Source organism: Silene latifolia, chromosome 1, assembly GCF_048544455.1.
Source record: "Silene latifolia isolate original U9 population chromosome 1, ASM4854445v1, whole genome shotgun sequence".
Lineage (NCBI taxonomy): Eukaryota > Viridiplantae > Streptophyta > Magnoliopsida > Caryophyllales > Caryophyllaceae > Silene > Silene latifolia.
Window position 1 is genome coordinate 153,843,867 of NC_133526.1, and position 22,344 is coordinate 153,866,210.

The 22,344-nt window shown below is 38.0% G+C and overlaps 1 protein-coding gene and 1 long non-coding RNA gene across 2 annotated transcripts; both read right to left on the reverse strand.

The window, feature by feature from the left end:
• Positions 1-502: 502 nt before the first annotated feature.
• On the reverse strand, positions 503-1,015 carry LOC141606905 (uncharacterized). The gene is made up of 3 exons (XR_012526862.1): positions 922-1,015; positions 712-796; positions 503-592 (listed from the first exon to the last, which is right to left on the reverse strand). It is a non-coding gene; the product is annotated as an uncharacterized LOC141606905 (long non-coding RNA).
• An 11,732-nt stretch (positions 1,016-12,747) lies between these two features.
• On the reverse strand, positions 12,748-13,740 carry LOC141658458 (protein FAR1-RELATED SEQUENCE 5-like). The gene is made up of 2 exons (XM_074465407.1): positions 13,413-13,740; positions 12,748-13,118 (listed from the first exon to the last, which is right to left on the reverse strand). Exons 1-2 carry the CDS (start codon positions 13,738-13,740, stop codon positions 12,748-12,750), a joined length of 699 nt encoding a protein of 232 aa, XP_074321508.1.
• Between the last annotated feature and the right edge of the window lie 8,604 nt (positions 13,741-22,344).

Below are 22,344 nucleotides of genomic sequence, written 5' to 3' on the forward strand. Positions count from 1 at the left end.
TTTTGAAAAAATAAATTTGTTTCATGCCATTCAAAACCTCGCATATGTCAAGAAGACACATATACCAAAGACAAAGATAAATCACACTGGGTTCATCGAACTCAATAGATTCAATTCAACCACAACAAAGAAATGCATCATATATATATATATACTTACAAGGAGTTGAATTTACATGAACTAATCATTCCCTAACTTCAACAAAAAATTTACTAATAAGTTGATCTAAACTCTGAGTATCATGCATTTCTAATATATTCTAAGACGTAGTTGCCCCACATGTCTCTTACCTCGTCTATATCTACACTTGAAACTGCTCAATCTGTTGTGACAGGTTGATTGCATACTGCGGCAAAAACAAAGAGAAGACATTATGGTATATATAGCAGCAAGCAAGACAACATTAGCAACATCATGGTATATATAGCAGCAAGCAAGACAACATTAGCTCTAATTTAAAAAAAAGTAATAAACACATGTTTAAATTATTACTAACCTTTTCTGGAATAACGAGATATCTTCGCCTAATAATCTCCAACATGAACCGACAAGCGTAGTATCCACATTGTATGCTATCTGGCTGGCGAGGGGCCTATTATTACATAAAAAAAACAGACGAGAGAAGGCTCACATCAGAATCTTGAACTTTAGGTATTGTATTAGTATTAAACACAGATTTTGCACTTAATGTTATTGTATTTGAGCACGTACCCCTGTTATCGTAATAAAATCAGGGCCAACATCAGAATCTTCCGTGGGTTGATCCTGCTCGTTTGCTCTTTTCTTCTTAAAGGCCCTTTTTTTAAAAAATAAAAAAGGAGGCAGAAACTAATTTTTTTAGGGGCAAAAATATGAAAGAGCTTTTTTCTATAAATAAAAAATGAAAATGTTATTATAAATAAATCAATATTATAAACTTACATATTAATCAAGTGCTTAAAAGTCTCGCTTGGTTGATGATGTAAAGAGTCCAACCAGAAAACTTTATTCCTTGTCGGCATGATGGCTGCTAGCACCCAATGAGTCCTACATCAAGAGACATCATCATTATTAACAAGTACATATATTAGGTATGAAAATGCAATTGTAGGGGGAAACGTAATATTAATTTGTTTATTACCCTTTTTCATTATAAGCGCCAAAAATCAGCTTCTTGGTTGTCGCCAATTGCTGAGCAATATAATCTACCCGTTGTTCGAACGAGAAATCCGGAATAAATAAAGATAAAACATAGGGGCACAGAATCTGTATAGATCGGATGGAATATTCTTCTCCGGGATCACTCTCAATTTCAATATCCTACATTATTACGGTATTAATTCCGGTATTTAAAACACTATCTAGTAGTCGGAATATTAGACTATGAAATTATTTATTAAGAAACTTACTTCATCCAAACAAATATGTGTGATATATCAATCTGTCTAGGCCACCCATACGGCTAGCGGATCCCATGATATAAGCGCTTGGCGCTCAGCCCCTAGAATATCCTCCTCGAGCGGAATAACTATCACTTGCTCTGTGGCTATGCGATGGCCAGCCTCCTCATGCAGTCTCATCATCGTCACCGTTCTTACTTTTTGCATGTAATCCTTCCCTTTATATTGTGTGGAGTTTAAAGTCCTAACTTTCAGGTCCGGGAAAGAATGAGTCTTTGATTTTGTGCTACTACCACCAGCCTACACATGTAGTATATAATTAAAATAATAAAAAATTCAAAGGTAACATATCCTAGTTGGAGTAATAAAAATAAAAGCGTAATTAATTAAATACCTCGTCAACCTGCTCTTTCAATGATGAGGTAGTAGTAGCAGGTAAGACTGGGGACTTAGGCTTATCAGTCTTTTTTGTCCCCTACACAAAATTACCATGCTTTTTATAAATACAGACAAAATATAAATAAAGGGAGCGAGGTTAATTTTTAAAAAAATGGAGAATTTAATTAAATACCTCATCAAGTTGTTGTGAAGTCGAGGTCGTTGGCATGTCTGTGGACTTAGGCTTATCCGCCAAAGCCGTCTTTTTTGTTCCCTACAAAAAAAATAACATATAAATTTAACATATAAAAACATTCAACAATTAAAAATGTAACATATATATAAAGGTATTTCTTCTAACCCCAACTACGGGCGGCTGCTGAGGCGGCGGAGATATCTTCGCCAAGTAGATGTGAGTTTCAGGCGATTGGATGAAACTTCCAAGCGCATCTCCCAAAATGGTAATGTCGTCACGAACTGGGACAGGCAGTTGAAAGTTTTCATGGCCTGGAAAGACTGTAGTTATCTCTACTATTCTATGATTCGGCAAAAGTTTTTCGCCATGAACAACTACGGTTTCATTCTGCAGATTTGTTTTCTACGAGACCCCCGCCAACACGCACATGTGGCTTTTCGATTCTATTAGGGTCAAGAAAGAATAACGGCCTCTTGTTTACGGCCTAAAGAATATACACATACATTATTATATCTTTGCAAAAACGCTTCAAAGATTCAAAAGATTTTGCAAAAACGCTTTCTGTCTCAGGCGATTTTTGCACAAACTTCAAAGATTCATATAAATTTAACTAATTAAACACTTCATGCATACCTTACGAAAAAAGCAGGAACTGACTTGAAGGGGATGTATGTTGTTTTCCATCAGCCGTCTTCTCAAGTTGCATCTCCTTTTTATCAGACCCATTATTTACCTAATAAAATTAACCAATTCAATGGCACCATGTCAGAAGTTATAGCATTAGAGCTGGCAGTGAACACACCCCCTGATCTTACCCAAAAAAAAAAAAAGAAAAGAAAAATAAGGAAGTATTAGGTACCTGATCGGCTTTAGTTGTTACAACTTCGAAGCATTATTAGGTACCGATCTTTCTCAATCTCGTTGACCGATACTTCCTTCTCATGTATTGCCAAGGTAGTAGCGGCCTCTTCACCAATCTGTTGTACCTTATTATTACCCCCTTTAGAAATGACATCCTCCATCATCTTCACTTCTTCTTCGAAAGCTTACCTCCAAAGATTCAGCTTTAGTAGTACGGATGCCATTAATCAAGTCGCTTGCCAAGAATGTAATGTGTCCGCAATTTTTATCCCAACAATAACATGTGAATTGAACTTAAATGAAAATAATAGAATAAATGTTACCATGTCGGCGTTCTCGGACTTAGTCTTCATTTTCTTCTTTATCTCGGGCGTTTTCCCATAATATTTCGTTACTCCAACCTGTAACGGACGCCCCTCAAACGACCTGGATGTTCGGGTCGGCCGATCGCTCTAGCAAGAACGTCATTACGACCACTGGGAGTGAATTTCCCTTCTTCTACCTCTTTCAATACGTTGTCCTATAATATATTAAATAAACTTCAAATTATATTTGTGACTAAAATAATAAAGTTAGTAATGAACTCGTCTTAGTAAAATAATGCTTACTATGTTGGCCAAAACTTCCTCATCATATTTGTCACGCGACGACCGGGATCCTTTAGGCGTGTGCCCTTGTTTATAAGTTACATGCCGATCCACCTCTTTCACTCCCTTTGCCACCTACACATTAGCATGGTAACATTTATACACGTAAATGTGTATCAATGCAAGTCCAAGTGTGATTAAAAAAATAAAGTCTCACAGGGGAATAATGCATGCTACTTACGAGGTCCTCTTCTATCTTTCTCAGAACCGCCTCGAGAACCATAGAATTTCCCCTTCTTGCATGAAATGTTAGCACGATTTCTTCCGCTAACGGCCTTCAAATAATTATATAAAAGCGCAAGTAGATGAGATAATAAAAAGATTATATAAAGGACTCATTAATTAAAAAAATGATAGGTAAATCGTTAAAAGGCGAGGATATTTAACCCGAAACTTCTCGGTAGTTCTCGTCTTTTGAAAAGATCCCATTCTTCCTGCTTGATGGTGGGACACTTGTTTTCCGGTGGGCTCTTACGCATCTCCCCGTTGCCTTGTCCACATACAACCAATCCCTAGCAACGCCACACCTCCACCGCCTCGTGGACATCCGCTGCCTTATGCATTAAATACTCATCATGGCTTTTATCGGGTATAATAAAGCCTTCCTTTACACGAGCCAAGTATAACTCCGCCAATTTTGGATTCAAAGTTCTAACATCATCTAAATGGATAGGCACAAACTGTCTTGTGCAAGCACCAATCCAACCGGAGAAAAGACCCGCATTTGGACCAAAGAGGGAAACCCATCTCACTCCATGTTATTTCGAACTACTGCTTAGCGGCTATAGCTGCAAGGACTTTCTTGCACTTCGTAGCACCCCTCTCACCAGGCTTATTATCACCAGGCTCATTATTCTTTTGACTTCTTTTACGTTTTTCACCCATGATAATCCTAAAACCCAAATATGAATGATATAGCTGGAAATAAACAACTTAACAACGTACATGCAGAGTATTATCTAAAACGCCAAACCCTAATAGGAATGAAAATTTAAAACAACAGATTGAGCTTCTAAAATCCTAAACCCTGATAAGAGGAGTAAAGTAGATGATGCGGGATGATAAAGATAACAAAGAAGACGAAAAACAAACAGATGCATGAAAAAGAAACAAGATGATCGTCTTAAAACCCTAATGACGAAACACAAAATTAAAGTGAACATACCTGTTAATGATGATGATAAAGAGAGCGAGCAGGATGATAAGGGAAGGCAACGTAATCTGGGCTTCGGAAACTGGGCGACGGCCGGCGACGAGAATGTAAAAAGCGAGGAAGAGAGAAGAATTAACTCAGGATACCAACGGTTGAACTAATAATGTTGTGTGTGTTTGTATGGCATGCTGTATTGCTTTCTATATTAGTTTTTTATTAAGACAAACTATTGACAACGGGTGCTCAAAGAAGAACCGTTGTTATATGTTAATAACAACGGGTCAATAAAAGTAAACCGTTGTCAAAAGTTTATTACAACGGCTAAAATATACCCGTTGTAATATATTTTCACCAAATTTGCGCCAAAATGAAATATGTCAAAAAAATAATTGACAACGGGTAAAGGTACTACACCCGTTGTTGAAAGTATTAACAACGGGTAATTTAAATATAACCGTTGTTATTGTTGAACCTCTTTTTTTTTTTAAAATTACTGTAATTCCATTACAGTCCAAACCTGTAACAATACATACTATCTCAGGATCGGGGACGTTTCTTGGATGTCATAGTTTCTTCGTTAACCCAAATACCTTCACCATGGTCATCATGCATATAGATGTTTTCAGTGTCCTCATGATCAGTGTCAACATCGTCGAAATAAGATACTGATGGTAGACCGATCCATTCCCTCAAAAACGACATCCTGATCATCATCACCATTATCGGATGGACTACTCCTTCTTTTCCTTATAGACAAGACAACGGACCACTTCTTATCCATAGGATCGGTGACATAGAACACTTGTTTAGCTTGGGATGCCATTATGAAATGATCATCCTTATTATTGCCAACCTTACCCAGATTGACCAACGTAAATCCCATCTTATCCTTTCGGACACAATGGATGTTGTTATCAACCCAGTTACATCGAAACAAAGGCATTGTGAAATCAATGTAATCTAGTACCAATATTTCTTGAATAACACCATAATAAAGGCATTTTCCCCAAATAGGCTTTTTATCTTTTGAAGTAGCAAAGTGCATTGCCTCAAATTCAGAACTCACACCACTATTTTGCATTGTGCTCATCTCATCTTGCTCGCGGGTGTAAAAAGTATATCCATTAATGGCAAAACTGTTGTAAAAGGTGACCCTGGCATTTGGACCTAAACCAAGACGTAGTAACCTAGGAGAGATGTCATCACCAGTTTGATCAAGATCTGTAAGACAATATTCCTAAACCACTCTTGAAACGTCTTCGTATGCTCGTTCGCAATCCACTTCTCGGTCTTGTTTTGGTGATCGTATTTGAGCTCATCTTTGTGTTGTTGAATATAAGGTTGCACCTCATCTTCGTTGTTTAGCACATACATGTGTGCTAAATGCAACATTTCACGTGTCACAATTTTTTCAACCCGGCCCCTAATACCTTTTCCGGTCATCCAGTCACTATGACGATTCTTAGGAACGCCAATCAACTCCTTCGGGGAGAGATGAGCGTAACAATATGAAAGAGCTTCGTCTAAAATAGCGCGTTCAGAATACAACCTTCCTGGACGATACCGATTAGATGTATAGTCCTTGTAGACTTTCATCAATCTTTCGAAAGGATACTGGTATCTCAAGTACACGGGCCCAGGTACAAAATCTCCCTAACCAAGTGAATGGTCAGATGAATCATGATAGTGAAGAAAGAGGGTGGAAAATACATTTCCAACTGACAAAGAGAGGTTACAACGAGGTCCTGCAATGAATCCGCGTCATAGGGATCGATGACTTTCTCGCATATGGACTGGAAGAAGAGACAGAATCTAGTTATAGCATATCTTACCTTTTGACGTAAAATGGAACGAATAGCCACAGGTAGTAATTGTTGCATCAAAGTGTGACAATCATGTGACTTTAACCCGGTGAGTTTTAGGTCTTGCATCGACACTAGGCTTTTGATGTTCGACGAATAACCATGTGGCACTTTAATTCCATTCAAGCATGCACATAACTCTTTTCTCTCATTCCGTGAAAGGGTAAAAGCTGCTGGCGGTAAAAATGTACGATTACCTCTCTTCTGTGGTGCCAACTCTAGCCTAATACCCATCATTTTCATATCTTCCCTAGCTGCGGTGTTATCCTTTGTTTTACCAGGAACATTCAGAAGGGTATTGATAATATTATCACAGACATTTTTCTCAATGTGCATGAAATCGAGGCAATGCCGACCTCTAGGTCGTGCCAATATGGAAGTTTATCAAAAAATATGGATCTTTTCTTATACCCACGAGTAGACAATTTAGAGCCGCTCTTCTTCCCATAATCTATCTCAATATGCTTTACTTTCCGATAAACTTCATGCCCACTCAAAATTCTAGGAGGTTGACGAAGTTCTTGTCTTCCATTGAATGCTTTCCGCATCTTGCGATAACAATGGTCATGATACAAGAACCTCCTATTTCCCATATACACATACTTACGAGAAGACTTCAAGTATTCGGACTCGATATCCTCCCCACACAATGGACAAGCCTCTTTCCCATGAACTGTGTGCCAGAAAGGTCGCCATAAGCCGGATAGTCGGTTATTGTACACAATAACATCGCTCTCAAATTGAAAGTTTCGTTCTTATATGCATCAAATACTTCTATCCCACTATCCCACAACAATCGCAAATCATCTAGAAGAGGTTCCAAATATACATCTATATCATTTCCAGGTTGTTTAGGGCCGGAAATTAACAACGACAACATCAAATACTTTCTTTTCATGCACACATATGGAGGTAAGTTATAAATAGCCAACACTACTGGCCAAGTACTATGTTGGCTACTCATGTTTCCGTGTGGGTTCATTCCATCAGTGGACAACGCTAGACGTAAATTTCTAGGTTCATTGCCGAACTCGGGATACTTAGCGTCGAACGATTTCCATTGCTTACCATCTGCCGGGTGTCTTAGCTTTCCATCATTTATTCTTCCTGTTTCATGCCAAGTTAACATTTTTGCATCATCGGGATTCGCATAAATCCTTATGACTCTTGGTATCAATGGAAAATACCACAACACCTTAGCCGGGATCCCTTCCTTATCCTTATGCCACTCCAAACATTTAGGGCAATTGGTTAAGTTTTGATATAATTTCCGATACAATATGCAATCATTTGGACATGCATGTATTTTCTCATATTTCATACCCACTCCTCTTATTAGTTTTTTCGCCTCATATGTCTTAACAGGGTAGAACATTACCATCGTGAAGCAACTCATTTATCAAGGCTAAAAACTAGTGAAACACGTGTCACTCACCCCATTTGCCCCCTTGATATTATACAACTTCACCACAGTAGACATTTTTGTGAACTTACAACCAGGATACGAGAGGTTCTTCGACTCACACAACTTCTCATACATGTTGTTAAGGTCATCCCAATTACTAGTGTCATCACCTACATCTTCAAAAGCAATGGACTCATCATCATTCTCTTCATTATCTATAGACCCAACATTCAACTTCTCTACTTCCAACTCTTCCAACTCAAAAACTCGGCAAACTCAGGATCATCGGTTAGCCTTTCGTGTACCTCAACATCATCTTCTTCAGAGTTATTCTCTTCCTCTAATGATTCCCCATGAAAAATCCAAAGTGTATAGGATCGACTAAATCTCCACTTTTCTAGGTGTATTTTAACGTCCGGAAAAGCCATATAGCTAATATTACCACATCTTTCACAAGGACATGCAATACTAGAAGAACCTTTCAAATTGTTCGAAACGAATTCATAAAATTCAGCTAAACCATCCTTGTAGGTGCGGTCACTCATATTTGCATCAATCATCCAAGTTCGAGTCATTATTCTACATTCGTAATAATAGGCAACTAATTCAGAAAATACAATAATAGAAAAACAAATAAACGAAATTCAGGAAAGCAATTAAGCTAAATTATCAACAAATTAGATAATAACCCAAAAAATCCTATATCTAGTTATAAGCGTTGCTAAGAAACATATATATACCTGATTGATAAACACGATGAGGGAGAGAAGACGTGACAACAAAGGACGGAGATGAAGACAGAGAGACGATCAGGGAGGAATGGAGGATGATATAGTAGCAGTATTAGCTTGTGTTTGTGTTTGTAGCGTATAGCAGAATAAAGCAATATGTTGTTCTTAAGATTTTCATAATATTAATAACAACGGTTATTGAGTCTACAACCGTTGTTAAAAAGTATTAAAAACGGGTTCTAATATAACCGTTGTGATTACTTTTCACTAATTTGGCGCCAAACCATTAACAACGGTTAAAATTTAACCGTTGTTATTAGTTTTTTCATTAACAACGGTTGTTTAAGTATGACCCGTTGTTAAAACAAATAACAACGGTTAACAACACATAACCGTTGTAATTAAGTTTGGTAAAATTCGCGGAATAAATTCTACAACGTGTTTTGATGATTTTCGTGAATAAGCGTTGTTAAAGGGCCGTTGTGGTTGCCTGTATTTGTAGTAGTGTTATTTTTTCAAATAAAAGGACCCCACACGGTATATTTGGAAGGCCCAAAAGCTTGGAAAAGTGTTGAACAAAGATGAAGACATTTTTGGTGGCTGGGATAATTGGGCTCAATCCCGTTTTACACCATTTCAGCTTGACACGGACATGGTATGTACCAAAACAGATTATCTGTAGCATTCTATACGGACTACAATTTTTGATCTAACGCTATACATGATGCAGATCTTTCTATCTGTCTTATCTGGCGATGGTGATCATTACAGTTGTGCCTGCACAAACTTTTTAAAGGAGCAGATTGACTATCTTGACAATCGAAAATACGATGACCCAATAGAATCGCTGCCTTACGGAGGGATTGCACGTATTTCGGTTAGTTTTTGATGTCCAATATTTTAGGACTTCTTTCTTTTGGCTTGACGGTCCATATTCTTAACACACTAACGCGTATTCATGTTCAGGCAAACTTAATGGGGAAGTATTTGGTGTCGAAAGGTCTATCTAAGGGCTCAAAGGTTAGCGGGTTTAAGATCGTAAACATTAAGTGCAGTTGGCAAGGCAAAGGGCATTCGAGAAATGACTGTGGTGTTTACATGATGCTACATATGATGTTTTACCGTGGGAAGCCTTTTCAATGTGACCTCGCCAAAGAGGAGGCTATGAACCTGTACCGTGCTGAGATTGCTGCGACCCTCGTCCTCTGTGACATTCAGTTACAGACGAGACATCTTGCGTCGGATTGAGAATTTCAAAGAGGTAGCTGGGCATCCATTGACGAGGAAGTTGAATGTTGGTAAGAGAAAAACAGACGGTGACATAGGGCCGGGCCCCATAAAACGTGCCCGCGCTCCTGATTCTGAAGAGCTCGCGATGAAGGCGACACCTGTTACCATGCATACTCCGTCTGGTAAAGCCATCTCCTCTGTTAAGAGTCAGCCTCGTGGAAAGGGGGACGGTTTGGACTGCTCGGTCGACTGCGGTAGAGGTGGTTACAGTACACATGTTGTGTCGAAGCTGCTCCGAAACAACCAAGCGTTAATCAAGGATATTAAACAACGGAGAAAGCACGTAGCTGACTATTGCTTGTTAGATGACCACAATTTTGAGGAACGGTCAGTTGTTCTGAATTAATAATACTCTGAATCATGTTATTTTCACATTGGGTGTATTTTAATTAAAGAGTGCTTTAATATTATGAGTGCAGCGAACAACTGGTTTGGTACAACTGGCACGCAACGCTTCAGAGAGCTGACATTATGTCCCTGGTCCCTAAAAATCATATGTCGTTGAATGTCATCGAATGTTGGTCGATATTGATGAACCATTTGGAAAAGGAGGAATATGGCGATTATTCAAGGATGTCATTTTTCGGTATACGTCACATGGTATTCCCATTAACCATTGCATAATAGCTTCATTATACTAGTTGGAAATTAACGTGACATGTTGGTACTGATATCCACTACTATTACACCTTTGTTGGTTAGATTTACAGTTTTGTTTGTTGCAGTTACACTTTGTTAAAGTTTCACTTTAATTATTCAGAATTACACTTTAGTGATTTAGAGTTACACTTAGTGGATATAGAGTTATTATTTTCCTACTTGTCTGTTTACAAGTTAACACATTAATCATGTTCACTCCTTGCCTTTTTAGGAGCTCTTGTTGGTATTGCTTGGAACGTTTGAGTAGCCAGGCACACAATGCGACATCATCTATGATAAGCTTTACCAACTATGGGACACCTTCATTGTGGACAGTGGGCAAACCGTCAACTTGAAAACGGATTTACTCTTTGTCCCATTCTGCATCAACGACCATTTTGCATGCATGTGTATCAATCACAAATCACGTTCGATCGACCTGCTTGACGACCAGCGGCATTCTGATTTGCAAAAGTCACCAATGGGGAAGGCGGTGCGTTTAATTATAAGTTGTCGTCCAATATATGGTTCAAAACAAATTTTTTTAACTATTCAGAATCTGATGTAAATTCGTACATATGTAGGCTAGCACAGTGAGTGATTATTTGCAATCACAAGATAAAACCAAAGATAACACCAGAGGAAGAAAAATTCCTGATTTTCCTGTCCGCCAGATAGCTTTTAGCGGATGGTCACCTACTCTCAACAAACCAGAGTCTGGGCTGTTCACATGATGGCAATGCTATTATATGAGGGTGTTCATTTTCTGCATGCCGACCTTGAGAAGAAGAAATCAAGGCGTTATTTGGTGATCCAGCTAATAGCTACCCTTGTTCTAGCAGACATGAAAGGTCAAGGCTTTTGTTAACAACAAAGAAAAATTGTGGAAGGAATTACAAATGAAGCATTAAATATCCCGTGACGTCGTAGAAAAATAACAATCCTAAGCTAGTGGATAACGTTTTTTTGTAATATGCCTTGTCTATGTAAACATCTTGTTCATACATGGTATCATTAGGCAGTTTGTTTTTGTTAAACAATGTTAGCAGATCCTTATTGGTTGGTTTCTCATCATTTTGTAAGACAATATCACTTTTCAAAATGATATTTATGTAGTTTTGCCAAGCTTTGTCATAAGGCTTTACAAGAGATAAAGTGTAACTTTAATCATATAAACTGTAATTCTAATCAAATAAAGTGTAATTCTAATCATATAAACTGTAATCAGATAAAGTGTAACTTTAAAAATTAAAATGTAACTATACTTTGATATAAAGTGTAACTGTAATTGTAATAACATTCTGATTTTGGAAATTAAGTACTTTGATGTTACACTTTATAATAGTTTCGTCAAAAACAAAATACTTCAACAAAATAGATTGTAGTACCCACGGGTATCATTTGACTTCACTGCAGTTTGATGTCTAAACAAAATACGAGGTACAACTTGATGTTTGGTGAGAATGATACATAATACACCCAAAAAATTTGTATCAGTGATTATTCTAAGATGTCAACAATTTTTACACATGCGTTTTGGCTTGCTTGCCAGGGCAAATCATATAAACTGTAATTCTAATCAGATAAAGTGTAACTCTAATCATATAAACTTTAATTCTAAGGAGATTCTATTCAGATAAAGTGTAACTTTAAAAATCAAAATTGTAACTCTAACCAGACAAACTGTAATTCCAATCATATAAAGTGTAACTGTAATTGTAATATCATTCCGATTTTGCAAATTACAGTACTTTGATGTTACAATTTATAATAGTTTCGTCAAAAACAAAATACTTCTACAAAATAGTTGACTTCACTGCAGTTTGATGCCTAAACAAAATACGAGGTACAATTTGATGTTCCGTGAGAATGATACATAATACATCCAAAAAATTTGTATAAGTGGAATAACTTATTTTAGTGATTATTCTAAGATGTCATCTTCTTCCTCCTCCACTTCTTCTTCATCTTCTCCCTATGATTCCTCTGATGAAGGTGACAATGGTGGGTGCTCTGCAAAAGGGTTAGGGCAGTTCCTCTTGTCATGATTAGTTAATCGCTTGCAATTTTTACACATGCGTTTTGGCTTGCTTGCCAAGGCAACTGCTTTTGCCTTAAGCGACAACATCCTCTTTCCACTTCCCTTGTTTTTTGATTTTTTAGGTGGCAAAATTGTTACCTCCTGACTAGCAGAATAGCCAAGAATTTACTCCAACTGTTGTTGTTTATTCAATGGTGATCCTAAGGGTGATAGTTTCTCCTTAAACTCTCTAATTAGATTAGAAAAGTTGTCGACATCGACCTTGCATTTTCCCATAAGCATCCCAACTGTCTGATGAACCTTTGACCACATTACTGACATCGCAATCTGTTTTCCATCTATTATATCAACGTCCTTAGCTGCTTCACCATTACAATCGAACATTTTAGAGCGGACTGCATCTTTACACCATGTGTTAACAACACACTCATCTGGAATAGTCTTCAGTCCGTTAGATGAGTAAATCCATATTACATGCCGGCATATAATGTCTTTCCTTCCAAGCATTCTGCAGCTACGAGTTGCTTTAAATGTAACTACATCAACAATATAGAGTAAAATGTTAGTTTACACAGTTAGAAAAAGTATTCCTTTTACAGACTAAAGTGTAACTTTAACTGATAGGAGTGTAACTCTATGAAGTGTAATTTTAATAAATAAAATGGAAATTGTAATGAATAATTGTGTAACTCCAATAAGTCACAATTATGTTATACTTCAATAGACAAGTATACCTGGGCAATACGTGACCTAATAATTTCTGTCTCTGTTTGCATCTCTTACAGTTGTCACCTCTAAAGAGTCTCCCTCTAAAAACCCCCTACTTTTACAAGTATCGATTGAGTACTTGACCTCTTCTTTAAATTCCTCGAATACTTTATGACTGTACAATTGCACCCCGTGCACCTCAATAGCCAGATGTGTTGACATTTGAGGAGAAGTGTGCTTGTTATCGTTGTCGAGCTTCTTCTGCGCGTGTCTTTGTTGGTCCATAGCGCTGTCAAAACGCAGCGAGAACTCGACTAACGTTCTCGATTTGCTCTCAAATCTCTTAAAGAAACTATTTTCACTCTCTGATCTTTGGGTTGTCCTCATAACACCCCCCATCTCTAGGTCCCTACAATGTGCCATAACCCACTGCTTCCTTTTAGCGTACATTTCCTACCAATCAATGTTATTAACTGTGTGTTCTCTGCCTATTTCTTCCCATTTTGCATCGAACTCTGCTGCTTCAATGTCTTCATCCCATATAATGGCATTCAATTTCTTGAGAAATTCAGAATAATCTTCTCTCGTCACTCCATACTTGCTTAACACTTTGTTCATGATATGCGACATACAATATCAGTGACGCGCTGTCTTGAATACGAGGGGTACCGCTTTAAGAATACCAGGATCCTGATCAGTGATAATATACTTAGGCTCCTTCCCACCCATCGCAGCCAAAAAACGGCTGAATGAAAACCCATTAAAATGACTCCGCGTCTTCATGCGCAACCAGCGCTCCACATAATGTGACTGATCGTTTATGGTGATCTACCCCGGTGAAAGGTGTGAAGACCATATCATACTTATTGGTGGAATAGGTCGGATCGAACGACACTCGATCACCAAAAACAGAGTAGTTCCTTCTAGCGATACCGTCAGCCCATATAACTTTACTCAGACTACCGTCAGAATCAACATCATAGTCAAAATAGAACCCTGGCCTATTAACAGCCATTTCCTTAAAGTGGTCTACGAACATCTGACCGTCCCGTTCATGAATGTAGCATTTCACATCTCTGTGAAAGTTCTTAAAATCATTTAAACTAGCTCCAATGTTCTCAAACCCATTAACTATTCCTTCAGCATTTTATAAGTCTTTGTTGCTCCTATCTTTAACTGTTAATTAATGTCATACTTTTAGAAATATTTAAAAGTGTAATTTTAAGCATTAATGAAGTACTTGTAATAAAGAAAAGTGTAATTTCAAAAATCCAAAAAAAGTATAATTTTAACCAACAAAACTGTAATTTTAGTAAGGAAAAGGGTAACTTCAGCAAACCCTGCACAATGTCGGTTTTTAAGCCAAAGTTATAAATACCTAGCATACTCACCCTTGAATTATAAAGGATTATCATTTTGTGATAATATGTTATGTTGCATGACAACTTTTGAAACTCTCTGTGTCCCTGGCAGATATGAGCTCATGGTTGTGGCCTTTGTGAAATCGGTCAATCAATAATTCGCAATTCCTCATAAATAGCCTAATCCTCGCTTTGCACCCAACGCGCCTGACTTTGTGTTTCCTACTTGAATCCTAGCGGCCGCTACTCTCCATTTGTCCCTTATATGTGAATCCCTCTCGGTTGTAAACCAACAGTTTAGATTTTATTTCCCCACCACGCCATCTCTTTGTCTTGTATTTCCGCACATCAAAACCACAAGCAATAGCATAAATCTTATAAAATGTCACTGCCTCCTCGATTTCCAGAAATTCCTGTCCAACATATGGGGTAAACTTTTGTTCAACTTCCCTGCAAAATTCTTCCTCGTTCGGCTTTGTTTTTCCATTGTGCTCAATTGTATCTCTCAATAGTCCAATGATTATCAATTGTATTCAGCAGTCCCTTAGAGGTACACTTTATTTGGGTTACAGTTACACATTTTATAACATGTTAAAGTAACCAATTTATTTGCTAAAATTACACTTTTGTTCTTTACAATTACAGGTTTTACTATTAAAGTTACACTTCTTTATTTCGTTCTGAAATTACACTTTTGTTTGTTAAAATTATACTTTTTACTATTATAGTTACACTTTTTTTATTTCAGACTGCAATTACACTTTTGTTTTTTAAAATTATACTTTTTACTATTACAGTTACACTTTTTTTTATTTCAAACTGAAATTACACTTTACACTTTTTTATTTCGTTCTGAAATTACACTTTTGTTTGTTAAAATTATAATTTTTTTTCTTATACAGGTACACTTTTTTATTTCAATATGAAATTACACTTTTGTCCGTCAATATTACACTTTTGTCTGTTACAGTTGCACCTTTTATTTCATGTTAAAATTACAATTTTGTTTGTCAGGACTACACTTTCGTCTGTTACAGTTACACTTTATTTCTGTTCACGTAGTTAGTTAACTGTAACTTTATGATTATTATGTTGACTATCTTATTAATAACAACTGTAATTTTATCTACGAAAAAAATAATTCCAACGTGGATATGTGCAATTTCAACTATAAAGTAATTTTTTAGACGAAACGTGGATACGAAAAAGTAATTTTTTAGACGTTGAACATCATAGAGTTCATGTTGAACTCACTCATGTTGACATAGAGTTCATTGTTTAAACGTGAAACACTACTCTCCACATTTTTAAATACCAGTTACATTGTCAGATTAAAGCGTTCAAATAATAAAAAAACGAGCTTTTAAATAACCTAAATTACATAGACTTCTCATATTTAATCTACTGTTGATATTTAACCTAATTTTTTTGTTAAAAAAAACCTCAATGAATATTTAACGTTGTCAAAACAAATGAATAAAAGTTCCAATAATTACACCATCGATAAAAGGTATCATCTGCAAGTCAGCCATTGTTGATTTTGGAATACGTCTTGTTGTTTGGCTACTTGTTGTTGTTCGATGTAGATCTTCGTTGTCGTCTTAATGTAATGAAGGAAGATGATGAAGGAAGAAAGTAGGATATTTATGTAATGAAGGAAGATGATGAAGGAAGGAAGATGGTGAAGGAAGAAAGTAGGAAAATTATCGCCAGGAAGGATGCATAGCTGAGTTGAGGTTTTTTAAAATTGTGTTTTAGTGGGGTTTGTGTAGTATTGTGTTGAGGAAGGTAGTTGAACAAATCTGCATGTTAATGTGTGTATACAATGGGTAATAGCAATTGAGTCTGACAAAAACACTCTCTCTCTCCTGCCCAACCTATTTCCTTTTTTTTTCACGCCTAATAACCCTATAATGTCACCAAATCTACACGGTCCATTTAGCTAATCCAAAGGCTCTAGTAAAGACTTAATGACTCAATTAATATAAGGGACTTATAAGAATTTTTTTTTCTCTCTCTCTCTATATATATATATATATATATATATATATATATATATATATATATATATATATATATATATATATATATATATATATATATAGATTCGGGATCATATGAGAACCACTAGGATGATGAGAACCATGAGAACCACTAATAATACTACTAATATTAACATTACTAATTAATAATACTAATAATCTTACAATTTTACGCGCTAAACTCCCCAAACCCTTCAACTTCAATCATTTCCCAATTTTCCCTTTTTCACTCATCTTCTTCTCTCTCTACGACCCTCATCATCCCCGTTTCCGATCGTCGCCATTTCCGATCGTCTTCTCCGACCGTCGTCGCTGCTCATCTCTATCCTACCTTCATCGTATCCGATTATCTGCTTCTCATATTACGGTTCAATCCATTCATCAGCAGCATTTTCGCGAGATTTATCAATCTCATTCCTACAAATTCAGGTACTATGCTTCCGATAATGGCGATTGTCTTTGTAATTTTATCATGCCTGTATTTTTTCCTCGACATTCATCAATTTCCCCGACATTCATCAATTCATATTCAACTATTAACCCTAATTTGCAGTTATTTCCCTAATTAAGGTCTTTTTATTGTTATTCTATAATGAATTCTTAGATTCGGGATAGAAATTCAGAGTTTTAATGTATTGAACACATTTGCATAGAAAATCAGAGTTTATACGTTGGTTATAGTTTAGCGATTTTTGCATTTTTGTTCTGATTGCATGTTCAAGTAATTTTTACTAATTGAATTTGCGGATTTGTGAGTTTTTATTCTGATTGCATGTTCAAGTACTTTTAAATAATTGAATTTGCGTATTTTGTGAGGGTCTTTTGGTTTTAAATGATTTATATTGTTTGGATCTGAAAGAATAGTCGAGCTGGTAGTTGCTTGTTGTTTTCAGTATTTTTTAGCCAAGTAAGCTTAGGTTTTAGGATACCCGTCCTCTGTCCGTGCATGAAATAAGGTCCAGCGTGCATAAAATAGGGCTCAATGTGCATCAAATAAGGCCCTGTCTGCATCAAACACAGCGTCACTTTAAAATTAGTAGTAGGTTCATTGTCGATAAGGTGCCAATGCTTAATTAGTAGAGGGCCCTTGACTTGGAAAATCTGCATATTTTCCAAAATCTAAATGCTCTCGATTCTGCATTGGCCGAAATTTCTATTTTCACCTGTGTTAACATCAGTCAATACATTCACAGATATGAGGCGAAAGACTGTTGCAAGGAAGAAAAACACACCAGTCAAAATTACACAAATAAAAGGAGGTAAATCAGTGAAAGATTATTTCCCACCAAACCCAACAAATTCAACTCTAAATGATGTTGTTGACCAAAGTATGTTGTAAGAAAATCTGCATAGCTTTGTCTGTTTTTATGTTTCATCCCTTCCTTACCCCAAAATAATGATAGACTACATTTTAATGCTCTCTCTAAACTTGGATGCAATACCTGTATTGCTTGCTTAATGTGATATTTCCTGATTTTATCTTAGTGTTTTTCTCGCATGCTTTATGTGATTTTCAAATGACTGATCGCTTGTACTCTTTTCCTTACTAGTTCCTATTTCTAGTTTTTTCATTCGAGAGTTCAATTTGTCATGCTTGTAGGTCATTCTCTTACTGGTCAACTACTTATACATAGCCAAGTATGGCCAATTGGTGCAAGCGGTGGGTAGTCAATATTTATGAAGAAGATAAAGCACTTTTTGTCAAGAATTACGTAAGAGAAAAAAAAGAGGCTATGGGTTTGTCATTTGCTCCCTTAGACAAAGTTCAGCTTACCGACAACTGTTATCAAGCCCAACTTGATGATGTTTTCAATAATGAAGATCTAGTGACTAACATATTTAACCAACTAGATTTTTACGAAGATAAGGCAAATATGGCGTTGGTCTGTAGGAATTGGTCTCAGCTTTTCCTCATACACCCAACTGCACCTCGCATTGAACATGCATATGGCATTTCTCTACCGACCAATGATATCAATGGTGTAAAAATTGTTCGTAGGGGTCCTAAAATAATTTATAAAAGATGCAAATGCTATATGACTGAAGATTTGGCAGCTAAATTGCTCCTGCATCTTCAACAAGAGAAAAATATTTTCCAAAGAAAACATCTTAACGCTCTTGATGATGCTGAACGTGCACATGTGAATGAGTTGCTTCATGATTTAGCCACGCCATCTCCTGCACGTGACATAGCAGTTGCCATTTCAACAGACTTAGCAACTCGGGCCAGTTTGCCTTTTTTGGGTTTTTTCCTCTATATGTAACTCAACTGCTCAAGTTTGACAGTTTTTGGCATTTTGATGTCTGTGTATTTAGGCCTTTAACGGTTCAGGTCTTAAAGTTGCCCTATTTTCAGTCTTTTGTGGTCCTATTGTATAATTCCATGTATTAAGCCACCTTTGTATAATTATGTAGTCGGGTTTTTCGATTTTCAATGTTGTAAAGCTTTGTCATGTATGGATGATATGTTTTATTAATGAAGTTTCTTTTCCTTATTTTGTTAATCATCGAGCTTTCATTGTTTCATAATTACATGAAGTTTCTGGATCTATGGAACAGCCTTGTAGATGCATCAAAACACAATCTCAGTGCATTGAAATACCCCTGTATATGCCTGAAATAAGCTGCCTTCTTAACCTACTTACTTTGACAGATAATCCTCCCAACCCAAGTACTACAGCTGTAAAGCCAGAACAAATTCCTCCTCCACGTCGACAGAGTCCACGTATCCAACCAAAAGTTACTGAGCAAGTAACACCAGATATGCTTTCTGGTAACAACAATGGTGAGGGTTTACCTTTTCTTGTCCCTTTTAAAGAATTCCAGTATATGTCATTTGTTCGAATATTAATGGTGATGGTTTAAGGTGCAATACCCTTTTGAATGCATCAAGTAGCCTTGTAGATGCATCAAAAAGCAATCCATATGCATTAAACAACCATGCCTTGCGGTTTTCTTCTTGTACGAATGACAATAGCAAGGGAAAGGGTTTAGGGTTGTATTAGGCGGACCGCGGTAGCGGTCCGCCTAATACAACCCTAAACCCTTTCCCGTCCCGTTTTAGGACACCCGGGCCCCTTTTTAAAATCCCGTCCCCAAAAAAGGGTTCATTCGTCCCCTTATAGGGTGTCTTTAGGTTTTCTTGTTCGAATGACAATAGCAAGGGAAAGGGTTTAGGGTTGGATTACCGCGGGTCCGCCTAATCCAACCCTAAACCCTTTCCCGTCCCGTTTTAGGACACCCGGGCCCTTTTTAAAATCCCGTCCCCAAAAAAGGGTTCACTCGTCCCCTTCTAGGTTGTCTTTCGGTTTTCGTGTTCGAATGACAATAGCAAGGGAAAGGGTTTAGTGTTGGATTAGGCGGACCCGCGGTAGCGGTCCGCCTAATCCAACCCTAAACCCTTTCCCGTCCCGTTTTAGGACACCCGGACCCCTTTTTAAAATCCTGTCCCCAAAAAAGGGTTCACTCGTCCCCTTATAGGGTGTCTTTAGGTTTTCTTGTTCGAATGACAATAGCAAGGGAAAGGGTTTAGGGTTGGATTAGGCGGACCCGCGGTAGCGGGTCCGCCTAATCCAACCCTAAACCCTTTCCCGTCCCGTTTTAGGACACCCGGGCCCTTTTTAAAATCCCATCCCCAAAAAAGGGTTCACTCGTCCCCTTCTAGGTTGTCTTTAGGTTTTCGTGTTCGAATGACAATAGCAAGGGAAAGGGTTTAGGGTTGGATTAGGCGGACCCGCGGTAGCGGTCCGCCTAATCCAACCCTAAACCCTTTCCCGTCCCGTTTAAGGACACCCGGGCTCCTTTTTAAAATCCCGTACCCAAAAAAGGGTTCACTCGTCCCCTTATAGGGTGTCTTTAGGTTTTCTTGTTCGAATGACAATAGCAAGGGAAAGGGTTTAGGGTTGGATTAGGCGGACCCGCGGTCCGCCTAATCCAACCCTAAACCCTTTACCGTCCCGTTTTAGGACACCAGGGCCCCTTTTTAAAATCCCGTCCTCAAAAAAGGGTTCACTCGTCCCCTTCTAGGGTGTCTTTAGGTTTTCTTGTTCGAATGAAAATAGCAAGGGAAAGGGTTTAGGGTTGGATTAGGCGGACCCGCGGTAGCGGTCCGCCTAATCCAACTCTAAACCCTTTCCCGTCCCGTTTTAGGACACCCGGGCCCCTTTTTAAAATCCCGTCCCCAAAAAAGGGTTCACTCGTCCTCTTATAGGGTGTGTTTAGGTTTTCTTGTTCGAATGACAATAGCAAGGGAAAGGGTTTAGGGTTGGATTAGGCGGACCGCTACCGCGGGTCCGCCTAATCCAACCCTAAACCCTTTCCCGTCCCGTTTTAGGACACCCGAGCCCCTTTTTAAAATCCTGTTCCCAAAAAAGGGTTCACTCGTCCCCTTCTAAGGTGTCTTTAGGTTTTCTTGTTCGAATGACAATAGCAAGGGAAAGGGTTTAGGGTTGGATTAGGCGGACCCGCGGTAGGGGTCCGCCTAATCCAACCCTAAACCCTTTCCCGTCCCGTTTTAGGACACCCGGGCCCCTTTTTAAAATCCCGTCCTCAAAAAAGGGTTCACTCGTCCCCTTCTAGGGTGTCTTTAGGTTTTCTTGTTCGAATGACAATAGCAAGGGAAAGGGTTTAGGGTTGGATTAGGCGGACCCGCGGTAGCGGTCCGCCTAATCCAACCCTAAACCCTTTCCCGTCCCGTTTTAGGACACCCGGGCCCCTTTTTAAAATCTCGTCCCCAAAAAAGGGTTCACTCGTCCCCTTCTAGGGTGTCTTTAGGTTTTCTTGTTCGAATGACAATAGCAAGGGAAAGGGTTTAGGGTTGGATTAGGCGCAGCGGGTCCGCCTAATCCAACCCTAAACCCTTTCCCGACCCGTTTTATGACACCCGGGCCCCTTTTTAAAATCCCGTCCCCAAAAAAGGGTTCACTCGTCCCCTTCTAGGTTGTCTTTAGGTTTTCGTGTTCGAATGACAATAGCAAGGGAAAGGGTTTAGGGTTGGATCAGGCGGAGCCGCGGTAAACCCTTTCCCGTCCCGTTTTAGGACACCCGAGCCCCTTTTTAAAATCCCCTCCCCAAAAAAGGGTTCACTCGTCCATGAATGCATCAAATAACTGTTTATGTGCATTAAACAACTTTGTGCATGCATGCAATAAGCTGTCTTCCTGAAGCTAATCGGTGTTTGGTTTGGTGTATACTAGTCTTATGAATTAATGGACTAACCTTGTATATGCATCAAATAACTGTTTATGTGCATTAAACAACTTTGTACATGCATGAAATAAGCTGTCTTCCTGAAGCTAATCACTGTTTGGTTTGGCGTACAATAGTCTTATGAATTCATGGACCAACCTTGTATATGCATCAAATAACTGTTTATGTGCATTAAACAACTTCGTACCTGCATGAAATAAGCTGTCTTCCTGAAGCTAATCACTGTTTGGTTTGGCGTACAATGGTCTTATGAATTCACGGACCAACCTTGTATATGCATCAAATAACTATCTATGTGCATAAAACAATTTAGTATATACATGAAATAAGCTACCTTACTAATGCTGACTACTTTGACAGATAATTCTCTCAAACCAAACCCTACACCAGCAGAGGCAGAACAAATTTCACCGCGGCAACGGAGTCCGCGTGTTAAAGCCAAA

Bases quoted from the DNA above. Each gene is read 5' to 3' on its own strand.
- LOC141658458 (XM_074465407.1), bottom strand. From the start codon at position 13,740: ATGTACGCTAAAAGGAAGCAGTGGGTTATGGCACATTGTAGGGACCTA. The intron at 13,119-13,412 runs GTAAAAGTAGGG...TTGTTGATGTAG, and splicing joins CAAGTACTCAATCGATACTT to TTACATTTAAAGCAACTCGT.